The sequence below is a fragment of the Emys orbicularis genome, chromosome 9 (assembly GCF_028017835.1).
Source record: "Emys orbicularis isolate rEmyOrb1 chromosome 9, rEmyOrb1.hap1, whole genome shotgun sequence".
Lineage (NCBI taxonomy): Eukaryota > Metazoa > Chordata > Testudines > Emydidae > Emys > Emys orbicularis.
Window position 1 is genome coordinate 37,001,763 of NC_088691.1, and position 18,632 is coordinate 37,020,394.

General features: G+C 38.4%; 1 protein-coding gene across 1 annotated transcript in view; it reads left to right on the forward strand.

Moving 5' to 3' along the window:
- DIAPH2 (diaphanous related formin 2) overlaps positions 1-18,632 on the forward strand; it is a 908,304-nt gene that overhangs the window by 200,395 nt on the left and 689,277 nt on the right. Inside the window, exons 11-12 of the mRNA XM_065411177.1 lie at positions 15,300-15,418; positions 18,052-18,168. Of these exons, the coding sequence (XP_065267249.1) occupies positions 15,300-15,418; positions 18,052-18,168 (236 nt within the window). The remainder of the gene's footprint in view (positions 1-15,299; positions 15,419-18,051; positions 18,169-18,632) is intronic.

Consider the following 18,632-nt stretch of genomic DNA (forward strand, 5'->3'; position numbering starts at 1 on the left):
ATCTCATGCAGATTTGATGCCATTTGCTGAAAGAGACAGCGTGGTGTCATTGGTATGTTTCTAGTCATGGAGCTTGTGGGGTATCTCTGCTTCTCCAAGATTTCTCGTAGAATAGGGAAGAAAAGAGTACTGATCCTTCTTGCATCAGTAATGTCTGCGTATTGCAGTTCTCTGATCCTGTTGAAGATAAATGATTGAATCCCTTGTTATAACATCCACTAGTATCTTGTAAGTGCATCAACTGCACCATGTCATTGACTGCCAGTGTTGATAAATGCCAAGTCTTGGATTCTGCATATGTGGTGATACAGTTTGGGTAGGAAGTGTAGGAGGGATACAAGGTGACACAGGAGATTGTCCACATCAAATGTTACTTTTTGTGAGAATCAGCTGGATTATTGCTTTCTTTAGAGAAGTTGGTAAATAGTCCTTTGATGGTGACATTGCAGGTTTCATATATAGTGTCTAGTTTCCCTCCACTAACTTGCTATAAAGTGAGAAAGGATAGTGATAAGTTTAACAGGTAGTGGTCCAGCCATTCAAGTTTTCAGTGGCTTTGTTTGTGTTTGATGGTTATTCCCTTCCAGCTGAAGGCTGGAGCCCGAAATCCCAGAGGTGGTGAGATGAGATTGGAAGGCTTATGTGAAACAAAGAAGCTAAGTAAACAAACCCAGATGCTCTTGCATGCCACCAAGTCAGATCTAGTCTCTTGACTGAAAGTGGTACAGCAGTGTCTGCTCTAGTCAAACACTGGTATTCACAGCAAGGAGGAATATCAACCAAAAGACTTTGAGGAGGGATGGTTTGACCTTGAAAAGAAATTACTCTTCTGAAGCACTATGGGCAATGTGATCTCTATATATTTCACCACAGCCATCATGGAGTGGATAATTGTACACCATGACCTTAGCGGCCAGCATAAGCTTAAATGGGTCAAGGCTGGAACCACACTGCACAAAACTTTTCTGTCATAAGCCTTTTGTCTCAGACAGTTGCCTTTATGTTGTATGCATTCTGTCAAAGCTGTGACTTGCAACTCTGTTTCCAGGTGCCATATGTGGCTGAGTTCCAGGACAAGCAGCCGTTGACAACTTCCAAAATGTTGGGTGAAGATTTATTTGGGGAACAAATAGCTGGAGTGGAGGCAGTCTTCATCTGGCAAGCTAGCAATCTCTCTTCAACCAGGCAGTTGGAGAGAGAATACCACTGGGTGAAATTCAATGGCCTGTTGTTATGAGAGAAATTTAGTGGCCTGTGGTATACAGGAGTTCAGACTAGAATATATATCCCTTCTGGCCTTAGAAAAATTTATTATTTTATACCAACACCTTTACAGAAGGAAGCAGTCTTTTCAGGCCTGTGAGGCAAGCAATTACAGCAGAAGTGAGGACCAGTGCCCTACAAGAAGATTTAATAGTCTTGGTGACCCTGAGGAGAATTTGACCAGAGATCCATGACTGCTCCATCTATGTTAATCACCAGATGAGTATTGGAAGTGACGAAAAAATAGCTACTCAATTTCTGAAATTCTACAGAAAAAGTCAAGTGTGTGTGTATGTATGTATGTATGTATGTATATATAGGCTTGTTGAGAAACTTCAGTTTAAGCAATGAACTTGTCCCTTCCAGATCTTGCCACTTTGAACGGAATGGAATATAGACTTGTTTCCTTTCTTTGGCTCTAATGCAGAGGAGCCATATGAAGGAAGCAACCTTGACCCTCATTTGAATTTAAAAGTTTAGCTTGAAAATGAAGACTCTTAAATGCACCTCTAAAGGTGTCTTCCAGGTGTTGATAGTATCATCTATAAATCTCAAGGAGACTTAATTTCACATTGCAGTTGAGCCAACAGAGAGAAAGATCTCTCATTCTGAATATGAATGTTTGTAACAATATAAGATCCTATACTGTAATACTTGCCACAGTCATTTATCAAGATGCTTATAGTTCTGTTAGCATCCTTCAGGGAAGGAGGATCCAATAGAAAAATCCACAAAGATGTCATTCCACTCCTCCATCTATCCATATAAGTTACAGAACTCTTAAAGAAAATTAAATAAATAGGGCTGTCAATTAATCGCAGTTAACTCTCACGATTAACTCAAAAAAATTAATCTCGATTAATCGCACTGTTAAACAATAGAATACCAATTGAAATTTATAAAATATTTTTGGATGTTTTCTACATTTTCAAATATATTGATTTCAGTTACAACACAGAATACAAAGTGTACACTGATCATTTTATATTCATTTTTATTACAAATATTTGCACTGTAAAAACAAAAGAATTAGTATTTTTCAATTCACCTAATACAAGTACTGTAGTGCAATCTCTTTATCATGAAAGTTGAACTTACAAATGTAGAATTATGTACAAAAAAATAACTGCATCCAAAAATAAAACAATGTAAAACTTTAGAGCCCACAAGTCCACTCAACCCTAGTTCAGCCAATCACTCAGACAAACAAATTTGGTTAAAATTTGCAGGAGATAATGCTGCCCGCTTCTTGTTCACAATGTCACCCGAAAGTGAGAACAGGTGTTCGCATGGCACTTCTGTAGCCTGCGTTGCAAGATATACGTGTCAGATATGCTAAACATTTGTATGCCCCTTCATTCTTTGGCCACCATTCCAGAGGACATGCTTCTGTGCTGATTATGCTCGTTAAAAAAAAAAAAAAAAGTGTTAATTACATTTGTGACTGACCTCTTTGGGGGAAAATTGTGTGTCTCCTGTTCTGTTTTACCTGCATTCTGCCGTATATTTAATGTCATAGCAGTCTCGGATGATGACCCAGCACATGTTCGTTTTAAGAACACTTTCACAGCAGATTTGTCAAAACGTAAAGAAACCAATGTGAGATTTCTAAAAATAGCTACAGCCCTCGACCCAAGGTTTAAGAATCAGAAGTGCCTTCCAAAATCTGAGAGGGACGAGGTGTGGAACATGCTTTCAGAAGACTTTAAAAGAGCAACACTCAGATACGGAAACTACAGAACCCGAACCACCAAAAAAGAAAATCAGTCTGCTGGTGGATCTGAGTCAGATGATGAAAATGAACATGTATCGGTCTGCTCTGGATCATTATTGAGCAGAACCCGTCATCAGCATGGACGTATGTCCCCTGGAATGGTGGTTGAAGCATGAAGGGACATATGAGTCTTTAGTGCATGTGGCACATAAATATCTTGCGGCGCCACTTACAACAGTGCCATGTGAACGCCTGTTCTCGCTTTCAGGTGACATTGTAAACAAGGAACGGGTGGCTAAAATTTGTTTACCGAACTTGTTTGTCTGAGCGATTTGCTAAAGTAGGACAGATCCCTTTCCGCAGTACTCCTTCCTGGGCAGTCATTTCCCATTTTGTATGTGTGCAACTGATTGTTCCTTCCTAAGTGGAGTACTTTGCATTTGTCCTTATTGAATTTCATCCTATTTACTTCAGACCATTTCTCCAGTTTGTCCAGATCATTTTGAATTTAAATCCTATCCTCCAAACAACCTCTCCCAGCTTGGTATTGTCTGCAAACTTTAGAGGAGGTTTCTTGTTTTAGTCAGGTATCCCAATCTCTCTCAACTCCTTGATTTGTTGGTTACCATTGCATCATTCTTCACTCATCAGCCACATTCCAAGTAAACCTCAAAGGAGTAATCAGTTAAGGCTAGTTTGCAGGTTATCTTAATGAGTCTTAATTGTTAACTTAGCTGGCTATAGATCATTATCTACCTTTTGTTCTTCCTGTTTTTCGTTCACTTAACCTTGACCCAGAGTTCTTTTGTTTTCAGAGATTTGAAACTTGTTCCAGTGCTTGTTTACATGTGTTATGCTTCTGGTATGCATGCACCCCATGCACTTGGGATCAGGATGCTTTATCCAGTAGTGTCAGTTGACCATACCTGCTCCCTTGATGACTTTGAGCCCCTGCTCCCTCATGAGTATTTAGGGGGCCCGATGACCTAGCAGACCTAGTTAGCAATCTCCACTTTTTTCCATTTGAATATTTTATTATGGTTCTGTAAATAATTACTTACTTAGACAAGACTTTTAGTTCCTGTGACAGATTTCAGATATTTCCATATGTATCTGCTCCAGGGTGTTTAGTTGTGGTGCTGAACAAGAGTGGTCAAAACATCAGTCCTTCAGAAGTACTCAAAAGGAGTAGGAGCTAAAAATATTTTTTAGAAAAGAAGAGTTATTCATTAGCTATCCTTCAACTTCACTGAGTGAACTATCTGGCCCTTCTAATATGTTACAATATTCTTATGTGGAGCAATGTTATTCAAAGGAATTTAAATCTTTGTCTATACAGGGTCAATTAATGGCTAAGCTCCCTACAAGCCTCCACTGATGCTGCTGATGCTGCATCAAGCTTGATGGCAGCCACAATTACTATGCAGTGTGCAACATAACTCCAGTCTTGTGGGTTGCCAATAGAGGGTCAAACTATGCTGGAAGCACCTCCCCTTTGTAGCAAGCATATTGTTACAGAGCAGTCTACTAGGACAAGTGATTTTGAAAAAGCATTTGTCATCCCAGGCTTACCAACATCATCATCATCATCAGACTTGAATCTCTCATATCCTTCAGTATCTTGATAGATAAGCTTAGCAACAAACCAGATGTTTTTAAGGTTATTAAGGTTCATTGGACTATTTTTGCACACCCACCAATTGAATACCATAGAGGTTTTCTCACCTTTCAGTCAAAAAGTTTGTTAAAGGTCTTCTGAGAGGTTTTTCTCTGATAGACAGCCTCCTACCACCCCCCAAACCTTGGAATCTTAATGTAGTACCTACCAGTCTGATGGGACCTCCATTTGCACTATTAGCTTCATGCTTGTTACTCCATTTATTATGAGGATGGCCACCTTCTTCTTTTCCTTATTGCATCAACTGGAGTTGGGTCATCTTTCAAGCATCTGCCATCTTCATCTATCAGAGGCACCGCTTGCTTACCACTTTCTTCGATGCAGTCTATCCATCTTTTCCTCTATTCTGCTTGGGCATCTCTTTCCTACCACCCTCTCCTGCTATGCTAGCTTCACCAGGTTGCCTCGTTCATACTCTGCATGTGCCTGAACCAGTGAAGTGCTGCTTCCTGGACTTTGTCAGGCACATCATGGATTTTGACTTCCATTTTTAATTTTGAAATCTGTTTCTTCATGTAACTCCTCATGGTGAGAAGACATTTCAAGCATCTCTGTGTTGAACCTGCCGTCTCTTTATTGCCCATACTTCTGCACAATACAACATTGTTTGGGTACACCATTGTTTTATACAGTTGGGCTTTTAGTCTCAGTGGCGTATGCTTGTCATACACTGCTCCTGAGATGTTATTTCATGCTTTTACAGCACTCCCCAATCTGGATTGTATTTCATGTTCAGTCTTGCCATTTGCCATGACCTAGCAGTCAAGGAACTTGAACTAGGCAGTCTGGTTTAGTCTTATTCCACTAATCTCTGTGCCCAGGTTCCCTGTGGTATGTCTGTTGACCCACATGACCTCAGTCTTAGTCGTGCTCAGCTTCATCCCAGACCAGTTTCACTGGTTAACCTTTTCCTTTTGAAGATGCCCTTATTGCTATTTTGTCTGCATATAACATCATCTTGCCTTTTCCCACTGGTATCTGCCTGCTGACATAGTCCGTCAATATAATAAACAGCACACCTTCTGGTGTGGTCTGACTTTCAGTTCAGAGACTTGTCATTCCAAAACATGTTCAGATCTCTGATATATAGAGGCAATCACCATAGTTTTTAGATTCTCAGGCACTCCACATTTCCTTGGCACTGATGCGACGATCCTTCTGTCCACTTAATCATATGCCTTTTTTAGGCCTATAAAAGCCCAGAAGATACCTTGTTGGTATCTTTACCGAATTAGACATGGCATCCGTAGTTCCTCATTGTTTCCTAAAGCTGAACTGCTCTTGTTCACGGAGGGGTTTCACCATTCTCCTAAGCCTAGGGTCCAGAATATGTTCCAGTATCTTTATCCCAGGTTAAAATAGTTTTATTCCTTGGTAGTTATTCTTACATATGGGAACCAGGAGAGACTTGCACCAGTTTTCGGGAATTTTCTTGTCTTGCCACATGGCTTTAATCAATTTTATCTCATCCATTTTATGCCTCTTTCATTCAAGTCTTTCACCAGATCTGCTATCACTTCATCGGGTCCCACTGCCTTACCATTCTTCATTTCCTAAACTGCATTTCTCTTTTCCTCCATTACATCATTGTTTAGTTTGGAAAAGAGAAGACTGAGAGGGGACATGATAGCAGTTTTCAGGTATCTAAAAGGGTGTCATAAGGAGGAGGGAGAAAACTTGTTCACCTTAGCCTCTAAGGATAGAACAAGAAGCAATGGGCTTAAACTGCAGTAAGGGAGGTTTAGGCTGGACATTAGGAAAAAGTTCATAACTGTCAGGGTGGTTAAACACTGGAATAAATTACCTAGGGAGGTTGTGGAATCTCCATCTCTGGAGATATTTAAGAGTAGGTTAGATAAATGTCTATCAGGGATGGTCTAGACAGTATTTGGTCCTGCCATGAGGGCAGGGGACTGGACTCGATGACATCTCGAGGTCCCTTCCAGTCCTAGAATCTATGAATCAGGATTAGGCTCACTTGTTGGCAGCTCTGGAAAACTCATTTTAGGCATTCTAAAAGTATTGTTTGCACCTCTTATTCAGGTGTTACTAGCAGTCTCTCCCATCATCATTTACAAATGGCATTACCTTTCTGCAATGCTATAGATCTTTTTGCCAGCCAGCTGTGGGTCATTTAGAAGCTCGACATATGAATTGTCGAGGGCACTCTCTTTGGCCTTCACTGCCCGCTTGTCAGCTCACTTTTCTTCTTTTGTATTTGTTTTCATTTATGCTCTATGGATGAAGATGGCGTTCATCATTGCAGTTATATCAGCAAGCAGGGTCTGTGAATTCATAGAATCATAGACTTTAAGGTCAGAAGGGACCATTATGATCATGTAGTCTGACCTCCTGCACAATGCAGGCCACAGAATCTCACCCACCCACTTCTGTATCAAACCTGTGTCTGAGACATTGAAGTCCTCAAATCATGGTTTAAATACTTCAAGGTGTAGAGAATCTTCCAGCAAGTGACCCGTGCCCCACTCTGCAGAGGAAGGCGAAAAACCCCCACGGCTTCTGCCAATCTGCCCTGGAGGAAATTGCAAGCTCTCATGAAGGAACCCCTGTATATGATTTTTCACCAGGATAAATTCACACTCCACCCACATCCCAAACATCTTCCCAAAATAATCTCTGATTTTCATTTAAATCAATCAATTCACTTACCCTGTTTTCCCCTCCAGAGACTGATTCAACTAAGGGTAAGGCTGTTACACATACTCTACACGTCCTCTGATCTCTGTTGCTTTATTTGTCTAGAACAAAGCCATTCAGGCAGTCCCCTAGGCTATTTATTTCTATTGCTGAGAGATCCAAGGGTCAGGCAGTTTCAACTCGGAGGATCTCTAATTGAGTGTCACATTACATGAAGCTACATTATGAGGGGGCTAATTTAGAACTCCCAGGTCATGTTAGGTCAGATTCTTGAAGAGCACAGGCCACATTTTCAACCCCTCTTAGGCCATGTCTACATTAAAGGGAAAAGTCTATCTAAGCTATGCAATTTGAATTATGTGAATAGCGTAACTCAAGTCGATGTAGCTTAGATCTGCTTACAGCGGGGTCCACACTATGCAATGTCGACGGCAGATGCTCGCCGTCGACTCCCCTTACTCTTCTCGCTCCGCTGGAGTACAGGAGTCAATGGGAGAGTGATCTGCGGTCGATTTAGCAGGTTGATTGTCATGCGTCGATCCCCCAGTAAGTGTAGACAAGCCCTTAGGGGAATGCCCGTAGCTGATATATGTAGGGCTTCTACTTGGAGTAATGTATATAGTTTGACTAGCCATTACTCTTTACTTCAGGCGTCTTTTTCAGCTGCCCAATTTGGGAGGGCTGCTTAGCAATCTTCGGTTAGACTCATGGTACCCTCCTCTATCTATTAGATGGTGCTTGGGAGTCACAAGAAGTGGAACATGTAAACAAGTACTTGGAGAAAAGAGGAAAGTTATTTCCCTTTAGGAACTGGAGTTCTTCCAGATGTGTTCCACAACCCGACCTCTTTTCTTCACTACTATCAAGTCTAATAGTTCCTGCACCTCTACCAAATCAGACTGAGGATTGCTTGGTTGCTCTGCCTCCTTTATACCCTTGAGGTGGAAGGTGCTTATGGTTATCAGGGAGTTGGTGTGACCAATGGACACTTGCTGGCTAAAGTGTTACTACCTCCAGTGCACAGGGCACATGCACACCGGAAGTGGAACACATCTCCGAGAAATCCAGTTACTAATGGTAAGTGACTTCCCTTTACAAAACTAAATAAAAAGTTGGCAGTAACAATAGGATTAATTATTTTAAAAATATCTCAAATCAGCATCATTATTTGAAAACTGTTGCGCTGATTAACTATTTCCTTGCATAAGTAACACAGCAATTCTTCAAAGGGGCAACCATTTTTACATATTTCAGAGTAGTAGCCGTGTTAGTCTGTATCAGCAAAAACAACGAGGAGTCTTTGTGGCACCTTAGAGACTAACAAATTTATTTGGGCATAAACTGTCATGGGCTAGAACCCACTTCATCAGATGTATGGAGTGGAAAATACAGGAGCAGGTATAAATACATGAAAAGATGTGAATTGCCTTACCAAGTGTGAGGTTAGTCTAACAAGACAATTCAATTGACAGCAGGATACTAATGGAGGAAAAATAACTTTTGAAGTGGTAATGAGAGTGGCCCATTTCAGACAGTTGACAAGAAGGTGTGAGTAACAGTAGGGGGAAATTAGTATTGGGGAAATTAGGTTTAGGTTTTGTAATGACCCAACCACTCCGTCTTCATTCAGGCCTAATCTGATGGTGTCCAGTTTGCAAATTAATTCCAGTTCTGCAGTTGTCAGATTTGTGTCCATTTATTTTTTGCGTAGAGACTGTCTGGTTTGGCCAATGTATATAGCAGAGGGGCATTGCTGGCACATGATGGCATATATCACATTGTTAGATGTGCAGGTGAATGAGCCCCTGATGTGGTTAGGAAGCTTATGCCCAAATAAATTTGTTAGTCTCTAAGGTTCCACCAGGACTCCCTGTCATTTTTACATAGAAATTATGGGAACAGAGAAATAAGTACTTTTCTCGAACATACAATAGAACTTCCTTTCTATAACTTGATTCAATGTCATCTGAGAGTAGGTAATACACCATTTTTTTAGTAAAAAATCTTGCTGTCGATCAGAGCGTAACGTTTTATCTTATTAAGATCAAAGCTTGGAGTTCTAGGCAGAAAGGGCAGATGATTTTGATGCAATTTTTCATGTTGTTTCTTGTTTACTGATCTTTTGATGGATCAAGCTTGTTCCTAGCATAGTAAGCTACAATTATGATCAGTTATCTTGAAATAGCTTAATGTATGCCAATGTCATAAGAAAGATATACATTACCATAAGCGCATTTCTAGGCTAAAACTAGTATTCAGTATGAAAATGCTTGTTCATACCTTGGTCAAGTTGAATTGATGTGGGTTCATTATTAACGGTTTTCCCACTAAGCTTCTGAAATTAACTCCAGTTTCTGTAGAACTCGATAAAAAGGGATGTCATTAGGACGAAAATCTCCCATCACTTTACACCAGACCTGAAAGATCCTCTTTGGCTCCAGATTAAATTATATTTTAACTTTAAAGCATCATTAATTATGTTGGCATACAAACGTGGAATGACTTTTAATTGAGAGTAGTTAAGGTTGATCTCTACATTCAGCTGTGATTATATTTGTGGAAAATATCAGGATCAGATGGCATCTTCTGGTGCCAAGTCCTGGACATGCATTTTCTCTCTTGTGGAATTTCTTGACTCCACCATTCAGATGTGTGAGAACTGGGCACGCTTTTAAATCAAGCTTTAATTTATCATCATTGCTTGGACTTCTATTTGTTTTTAGCGATTTGACATTGTATTGCTCCATGGTAAATGTCTCTGATGGTACCAAGGCCACTATATATAAAGCAGATTTGTGGGTAGATTATGACCATAATTTTATTTTACACAATTAACTACAAGCATTACTGGCTTCTCAGCTCTTCAAAGGCCGTTTAATATTGCATAAGTCCTTCCAAAGGTATCGATGGAGAGCCATAGTAATAAATCGGTCCCCCTGCCAACATCTTTCTTCTGCTTTCATCTCAGTTGAAACATGACATAAACTGGATCTGCTCCCTTGGAAGTTACTTTGCATTTAGAAGAGCTATAATTTTTTTTCTTTTGACACTACCTGATGAAATGACTCTATTTCCAAAGGAACAATATTGAAATAACTTGTTTCCTGCATTTCTATGTGTTATTCCTTTGGACTGATGCTTGAGGCACAAATTAAAGCTCATTCAACCAGAGCTGAGGCAGGGACAGTAGCCAGCCTCGGGTCAAGTTACACCAGCTGAGATTTGCATGGCAGCTTCTTGGAGTTCATTGCACATTCGCCAGGAAGATTATTGCCTTTGAACTGTGTTCAGAAGATATTTTAAATTAGGTTCACCATCATAAATAGACAGTTTCTGAAATTAGAATCTTATGGGTATCTTTGTGCCTATTTATGTCATATTCTTCTGCATCTGGCACTCTGGATTTCTCCATTCTGGATATAAACAGGGAACACCTGCATATTTATTTAAAATGTATATTTTCATAGTTTCTTCTTGTTCTGTAGATTTTATCTTAATTCGTTATGTCTCAGATTTATAGAAATGTCTGAAGCTTTGTTTCTTGAAAGAAGATCTTCATAGAGAATACAGTATTTGTATTGGAAGAAATGAAAACTGCCACGTATAATTTATTTTATTGGGAGAAAATCTACCTAGATTCTTATCCATCAGTTACTCTCCTGCTGCGAATCTGACTCTTTTTAGGTTACTGTAGTTAGAGTAGGTGAAAAACTGTGTGTGTGTGTGTGTGTGTGTGTGGAGTTACAGCGTTTTGCTTATATTAAATAGTCCTCTTACGTTGGTCCCAAGGCATAAAACATTGTGTGAAAATGCTAATACTGAAAAATAGGGATACTGTATGTGTCACAAGTGCACTTTGAATGTGTACAGCTTAATGTAATTGTAAAACCTAGTTAAAATGTACCAATAGTGTAACAAATGTCCATAGTTTTTGTAACCACACAAATTCCCCTCCTTTTAAGGATAAACGTAAAGTGTATTTATTTGATTTGTGTGAATTTTTAATATGTTAACATCTCAGGGTTTAATTTTTGCAACTGATACGCAGAAACTATTTACATATGCACTAAGAAATTAATAATGATTAAATTAATGTAATATATAAATACTGTCTCACAACAAAACCCTGAGGATCTGTTTTACTTATGAGATTTGACAGCTGACTGACAACTGAAGTCAAATGTGATATTACATTTCATATGCAACAGAAATTGAGGTCTGGATAAATTTGTAGTGGTTTGGGTGTGATAAAACTGCGTATTAATGGTGATCGGACAAAATTTCATTTTAAAGTTTTTTTTTCTTTTTATATGGGAATGTTCTGCATTGAGTAGATGTTAAACCTTAACAATATCAAGTCAATGACTATCTGGAAAATGCTTTTCTGGGGTAATCTGATATAATTCTTCACCAGGGTTAGTTTATGCCTGCCATAATTTTGATTTTAAAATGTGTTGAGCTGAGCAATGAAATTCCCCAAACAATAGTAGTATGAAAGGTTGTTAGTGTAGACAGGCACTAGCCTCTGCATTTAATAAAATGAGGAATGCTTATGTGAGAGACAGATAATAGAGCATTTGTTTCTGGCCTTAAGAGGACCAATGTCCGGTCAAACCTGTAGTATTTGCTTCGTACTACACTACATTACCCAAAAGTGAAAACTCCACATTGAGACTAAAGGGAATTTATAATTACCAGGCTCAATACCTGCCAGAAATCTAAAAAATTAGTTGAAAATAAAGGCTAATGAAAATACGATAAACCAGGGGTAGGCAACCTATGGCCCATGTGCCGAAGGTGGCACGCGAGCTGATTTTCAGTGGCACTCACACTGCCCGGGTCCTGGCCACTGGTCGGGGGGACTCTGTATTTTAATTTAATTTTAAATGAAGCTTCTTAAACATTTTAAAAACCTTATTTACTTTACATACAACAATAGTTTAGTTATATATTATAGACTTATGGAAAGAGACCTTCTAAAAACGCTAAAATGTATGACTGGCACGCAAAACCTTAAATTAGAGTGAATAAATGAAGACTCGGCACACCACTTCCGAAAGGTTGCCGACCCCTGTGATAAACCATATATATATATTCTCCTAAAATAAAACTCATGGGAAAAGGTATTGATACCTCAGCATACCATGCAACATAGGACAAATATTATTCTCGGAGAGGTTTGGGAGGCAATAAGCAGTGTGTGCAAAGTTAAAACACAGTAGGTCAGTGATACTCAGACTGAGGCTCGGGAGCCACAAGTGGCTTTTAATATGTCTCATGTGGCTCTTTGCAGCACATGATATTAAAACACTGTGTGATTTAATTATTAACCACATAAGTCTATCTAGATGTCTCGATTGATCCGCAACTATTTTTAATGTTAATTGTAGTTCAGTATTGTCATGAAATTCTATATAAATATCAGTGTTGCCATAAATTATGCACAAATTACCTCATTGCATGTTAAGTGATGTAGGAGCTGTTATCTGGCTGGTTGGAAAAAGTGTGCGCTCCTTTAAGGGTGAGGGAGCCAGGGCGTGCCTTTCTGCTGCAGACCGGGTTAGCTTGTTAAACTGACCCATCCCCATTGGAAGGCAGAGGGAACAGTATAGGTTCATGTCAGTGCAGGAAAACCCATCTTTTCCATGGACCAGACAAAGCAGCATTCACCCCCCACCCCTCACACCTGAAGTACTGGGTTTTGTTAGGATCTGCTGTGGGCATTTTATGCTAGTTGCTCATTTCTCAGGGGACTGGGAAGAAATTTTCCCCTCACTGCCAGACTGGCCAAAGTGAGAAACAGGAGTTAGGCTATGATGTCGCAACTCATCATGTAGATGTGGGGCTGATGTCCAATGTAGGTACTCTGTAAAGAAGGGATATAGTGATCAGAAAGAATGGATTGGTAAAGGATTTAAAGGAGGTATTCCTTTAAAGGAGTGGAAATGGGGAGTTTGGCTGCAATGACCGCGGGAGCCAGCCCCCCTTGTTATAGCCCCCACCCCGCTAATGCTGATTTCGGAGGGAAGATGGTGAGGTCCCAGCGGCAGGGTGGCCAGGAACCAGGATGTGTAAGGGGGAGGGCTTATGGAAGGCTTGTCAGGGATATATTGAAATGATTATGGAAATACCTGTACACTATGCTTTTATCTGCCAGGTACTACCAGACATTTAAGAATAAAGTTGCAGCCTAATTCAACCACAGCCAGCATCTCCTGTCCTTCTTCCAGCATAGACAACATAGAAACAGAGAACTGAGCATGTGGACACAATTAATACTATTTTTTCAAATAATAGGGAAGTCCTATCTAAGACCTTAGTGTAGTGACTGAGAAGGAAAAATTTGAGATTAACAAGTCTTCTGCTTTGATCATGCAAGACTTGGCCTGATTTGAAGATGGTCATTGCTGTGAGTCAGGTTATGAATCTTGAAAGAATCATTATGAAATATAGTTTTATAGAAATTATGACATTGGCAGGAGTTTATTATTTCTGAGAATTCCAGTGATAAGAGATAAACCATTATCATAGCAGTATATAATCAAAAAAAAATTCTTCACTGATGTGAAGAATTGTCTAGTATTTAACTGAGATGTCATCAGACAAATAAAATTGTGTAACAGTGATTGCAAATGTTATATCTTCAACAAATGAATTAAATACATATATTCTGAGTGGCTAGATAGTAATAAAGAAAAGCATGTATAACATTTTCTAAAGCATCGGAATGATTTAGGCTTCTAGGTCCTGTTTTTAAAAGTGATTTAGGCACTTCAGCTTTTAAAAAGTCAGTGTAAATTACTCCCAAAGCAAGTTAGACTCCTAAGACATTAAATCCTTTTGAAAATTGTACCTCAAATCTATAAGTGCTTAATTACAGAAGTTGTTTTTACAAGAGTGTTTGAGAGGTCGGTTCTTATGGCCACAGTGAAATAGCTTAATCAAAGCCTTGAATTTACTATATAATATTTGTGGTAGCAACAGAAGTATCATTATTCATCTCGGTCAGGTCTGTTTCATCTGCCTAACTGTAGACTCCACATTGCTCACATTTTCCTTTTAGGTCATCTTACTCTTTGTCTTCTTCACCATCTTTGAATATTCCCCACTTGTGATTATTGAATGGCTTTTGAAAACTGCAAGTTGAATTGAGACATAATAAAAGACAATCAAGGTGATATATTAATCCCAACAATCTCTAGTGTGGCATGCTGTGAAAGTTTTGAGTTAGGAAGAAAAAAAAGTTACATATTTGTGGTGCATGTGCATTAATATATAACCAAAAAATAAAAATAAAAATCAATGACTGAGTTCTTAGGTAGTAATTAAACATCAGTTTGAGGGGAAAACTATTTTATGGGTTTCAAGAAGTACCCACAGGAAGTCAAGCTACCTTGTTTTGGAACTGTAAAACTTAAAACACACACACAAAAAACTCCTTATTTTTTATTATACTTTTTTTGTAATCCTACAGCAATAATGTTTGTATATAAAAACAAAAATAAAATAAAAAGCTCCTGCCATACTTGGAACTGTTGTGCTTGAATATATCAGTATGTTTTTCTCTATTAATGTTGTTTGTTCTTATCAATATTTGTCCAAGGGACATATACAATTGTCTTAACCGCATGCTTCCTTTAGGTGCCATGTAATACTGTTTCCTTGCTTGAACCAGTGTGTTAAAAATGAAAGCATTAGCAATTAGTTTACAGGTATTAATCTCCTGAAACCTTAAAGAAAATCTCCTGTCTAAAACACACATAAGGAGTAGAGAAGGAGAAGCAGTATTCTTGCCATAATATCTTCTCCAGAATCAGACAATGAGCTGTAACCTGGGTTTTTTTTTTTTTTTTTTAAACAAAGTTTAATTGATCTTCTGGTCAATTCTATCTTATACTAACATATTTACTGAAGGAAAAAATTCTGCTTAAAAAAGGATGAAAAAAGTGATATGGAAATGTTTGAAATGTGCCTTTTGAAAACTAGGACCTAAAAGAGAAAGAAAATGAAGAACTCGATATTCAGTTGAAAGTGTTTGATGAAAACAAAGAAGACGACTTAATTGAATTGTCACATCGTCTCAATGACATCAGAGCTGAAATGGAATATCCTTTTAAAAACTCACTAATTTATTTTAATTTTTATGTATATTCTCTGTAAATATGTAATAAAATATTCTAGGTTAAATTGATTGGTTGCCACAGTTAAATTATGGTCTCTAGGGTATGTATGTTTCAGGTAGATTTATGTCCAGGTAACTTTTAATTTGAAAAAGTGTTAAATAAATATGCCAATCACTTAAATGCATGTTAGTTTACAAGTCATTGAGGGAAAGTAATCTTTCATGAAAAAGGACCTTTCATTAAACCAGTAATTTTGCTCTGTCAGGTAATGATTCTTATAAATTAAGACAGTATAAAATTAGGAAAAATGATGTAATTCAGTTCATGAAGCCAAACACTATTTTTTTTGCGGTATTCAGGGGGTGTTTTGTGTACATAGTAAGCTGCACTTTTATTAGCTAATGAATTCATTTGTACAAAAGCAAAATTCTTTAGTGGGTTTAATAACATGGTATGCACTCCTGAACTTCAGGCATATCCTTTAACATTTACACACAGATCTTATCTGACTTGCACTGGTATAATGTGTGATAGACAGGTTGTGTGTGATATGGGGATGTTCATAACCTTGTGTTCCAAACTGCCAACCATATTCTTGCCCCTTTCTAGTTGATGCCAATAAACACATCACATGGGTATGTGGCTAAAGACTCTGCGTTTGATTTTTCAGCTGCACTTGGGTAAATCAATTGAAGGTGTACCTATGTAAAACTGGTGTGAGATCAGAAACAGGCATTTAGTTTGCAGCTTTATGGAAAATTTCAGTTTCATCTGGAATGAAAAAAGTTAACTCAAATCCAGAAGTTCCAGAAGTACCAGAAATTCCTAGGCCTAACTACTGCCATGCCAAAGCTGCTTAAGAACATTCTCCTTTTAACTCCAGATCTTTCTTTGAGCCTTTCTCTGTGGGAGCTGTTGGGATGCTTCATACATATTCTAAAAATGAAGCTTGACCCCCATAACTAATGTGACAAAATACTTGAGCAAGCCCCCCCTCCATTCCTTCTCTAAGCATGGGTATGGGATATCGGCTTACTTACCTTATTTACCATCAGAGATGCTGTCTGCTACAGAGACAGCCACACACATCTGTATAAGTCCAACATTCTAGCTAACAAAGCTGAGCATTAGATATCACTGTCTGGCCCTAGATAAGGGAAATGCTCCCAGTTATTTCCCTATTCATGCTCATAGAAATTAACCCTTGGAAATCACCATGTCATGAGGCTTCCATTGTCGACAAACATTGATGTGAGCTCAGACCCCCATATTTCAAATACAATTGAATGGCGAACATGCACCATAGTGTCATTAAATTCCAACTTTGAAACTTGTTTGTATTTCAGTCCTGCTGTGTATACAGATCCAAATGTTCACATGGGAGTCTGAATTATGTATTGTAAAGAAAAATAAAAAAAAAGAAAAAATAGCGAATTAAATGACTGATAGAGATCTGCAACTAAACAACCTCCCATCTGCTCTGTGTTGTCCTTACTTATGAGTCTAAGTCCCATCCCCTGACTTGCTGGTTGGCTTGAGTGTACCAATTGCAGAACTAGTCATGGCAGCATTGATTCAAAATAAATGGTCACGGTTGGTCGAGTGCCAAACAGAAGGAAATCTATCCTGTGTACCATAATTCTGTTACACCTTTCCAACATGTGCCACACCAAAATTTACTTGCATGTGTCACATGGGATTGGTATGGTGAACTGGCACCCCTTCCATTACTGTGTTGTTCTTCAGAATCTCAGCCCTTTTTTAAGCTGCTAAGATGGTGAAGAAAACTTCACAAATGTATAATGAGTGTAACCAATGCCAGGAGGACTACGTGAGTCTGCAGAAAGCAGAGAACTGTGCCTTCAAGATGTAAACTGTCCCGTTCATTTTAGTGGATATTGACTCAGTAACAGCTTTTCTTATCAGTTAAATCTTTCACATTGTCATACCTGTACATTAACTGATATTTTGTTTGTCAACTTTCTGGACCACCATGAGATGAAAACTTGATAGAAAAAAATCTCCAGATTCCTTGGATATAATAATGAGTAGACAAAATAAGTATAATTTTCCCAAACAGACATGAAACATGTAATCAATATTTATAACCTATATTATCTAATTTTGTTCCACTCTCTTAAATTAAAATGCCAAATTCATTTCTTGTATGAATTAATCACAGAACCTCAACTCTTAATGATTTCAAAATGTTTGCACCATTATTGATCTTGATTCATGTAAAAGTATAATGTGTTAATTGGTGGGAAAATGGAAAATACCTCAGGCCCTGGTAACAAATAGTGTAGGTATATTGCTGAGCCTACATGAAGCTCATTGAGTTCATTGGGGCTGTCTGTGGGCCCATCAGTCCCCATGAACACTGAGTTGAAGGATTAGAGCCTTATATGGCAGATCTTGTGCCAATTTTGTTTACTTTCTAGTGATGAACACAGTGAAATAATTTTGGTTAGCTGTAGCTGGAAAAAATGGAAATGTTTTAATGAGGGGGATTGTTTAGAAGGCAATAGCATTTAATTAGAACCGTTCAAGTGTATTCCTTACAATATGGACATGTTCATTTCAGTCATTTGGCATTTCCTTAACAATCTTTGCACTGATATGAATGAAGTATACCATCTGCTGTATAACATGCTGAAGGACACGGCTTCTGAAAACTATTTCCTCTCAATATTGCAACACTTACTACTGGTCAGGAATGATTATTACGTCCGGTAAGAGTTAACTCTAGCTGTTCTTTTTGCTTTTAATATCAGGTGTCCAAGTGGTAGGGTAACGCAAGCTGAACTATTAACAAAATGGATCTTAAACATATGATTATTTTATAATCTAGGGTGAACTGCTCAACACAAGTTGTCTTTGTACCCTTATTTAAAGGGAAGAGTTTCATTATAGTAGACAGAAGGATGGTTTTATTTTTGAGTTCCTTGTGCTTTTTCTTCTTCTGTATCTCTTAACTCATTGAATTATTCCTTACTTTTCTACCTACAGGGCAGAAAGGTTCTTGTCTTCAGAAAATCTACAACACGTTTTTTGTACATGTTTTTATTTCAATGCATCTCCATCCCCTTTCAACTGTATATTGCGTCCTTAGAGTGTAAGCTGTTATTACTTATATATCAAGTGCCTAGCATAATACTGAATCAGGCAGGAGAATTGGTGTTTTCATATTGTTAAA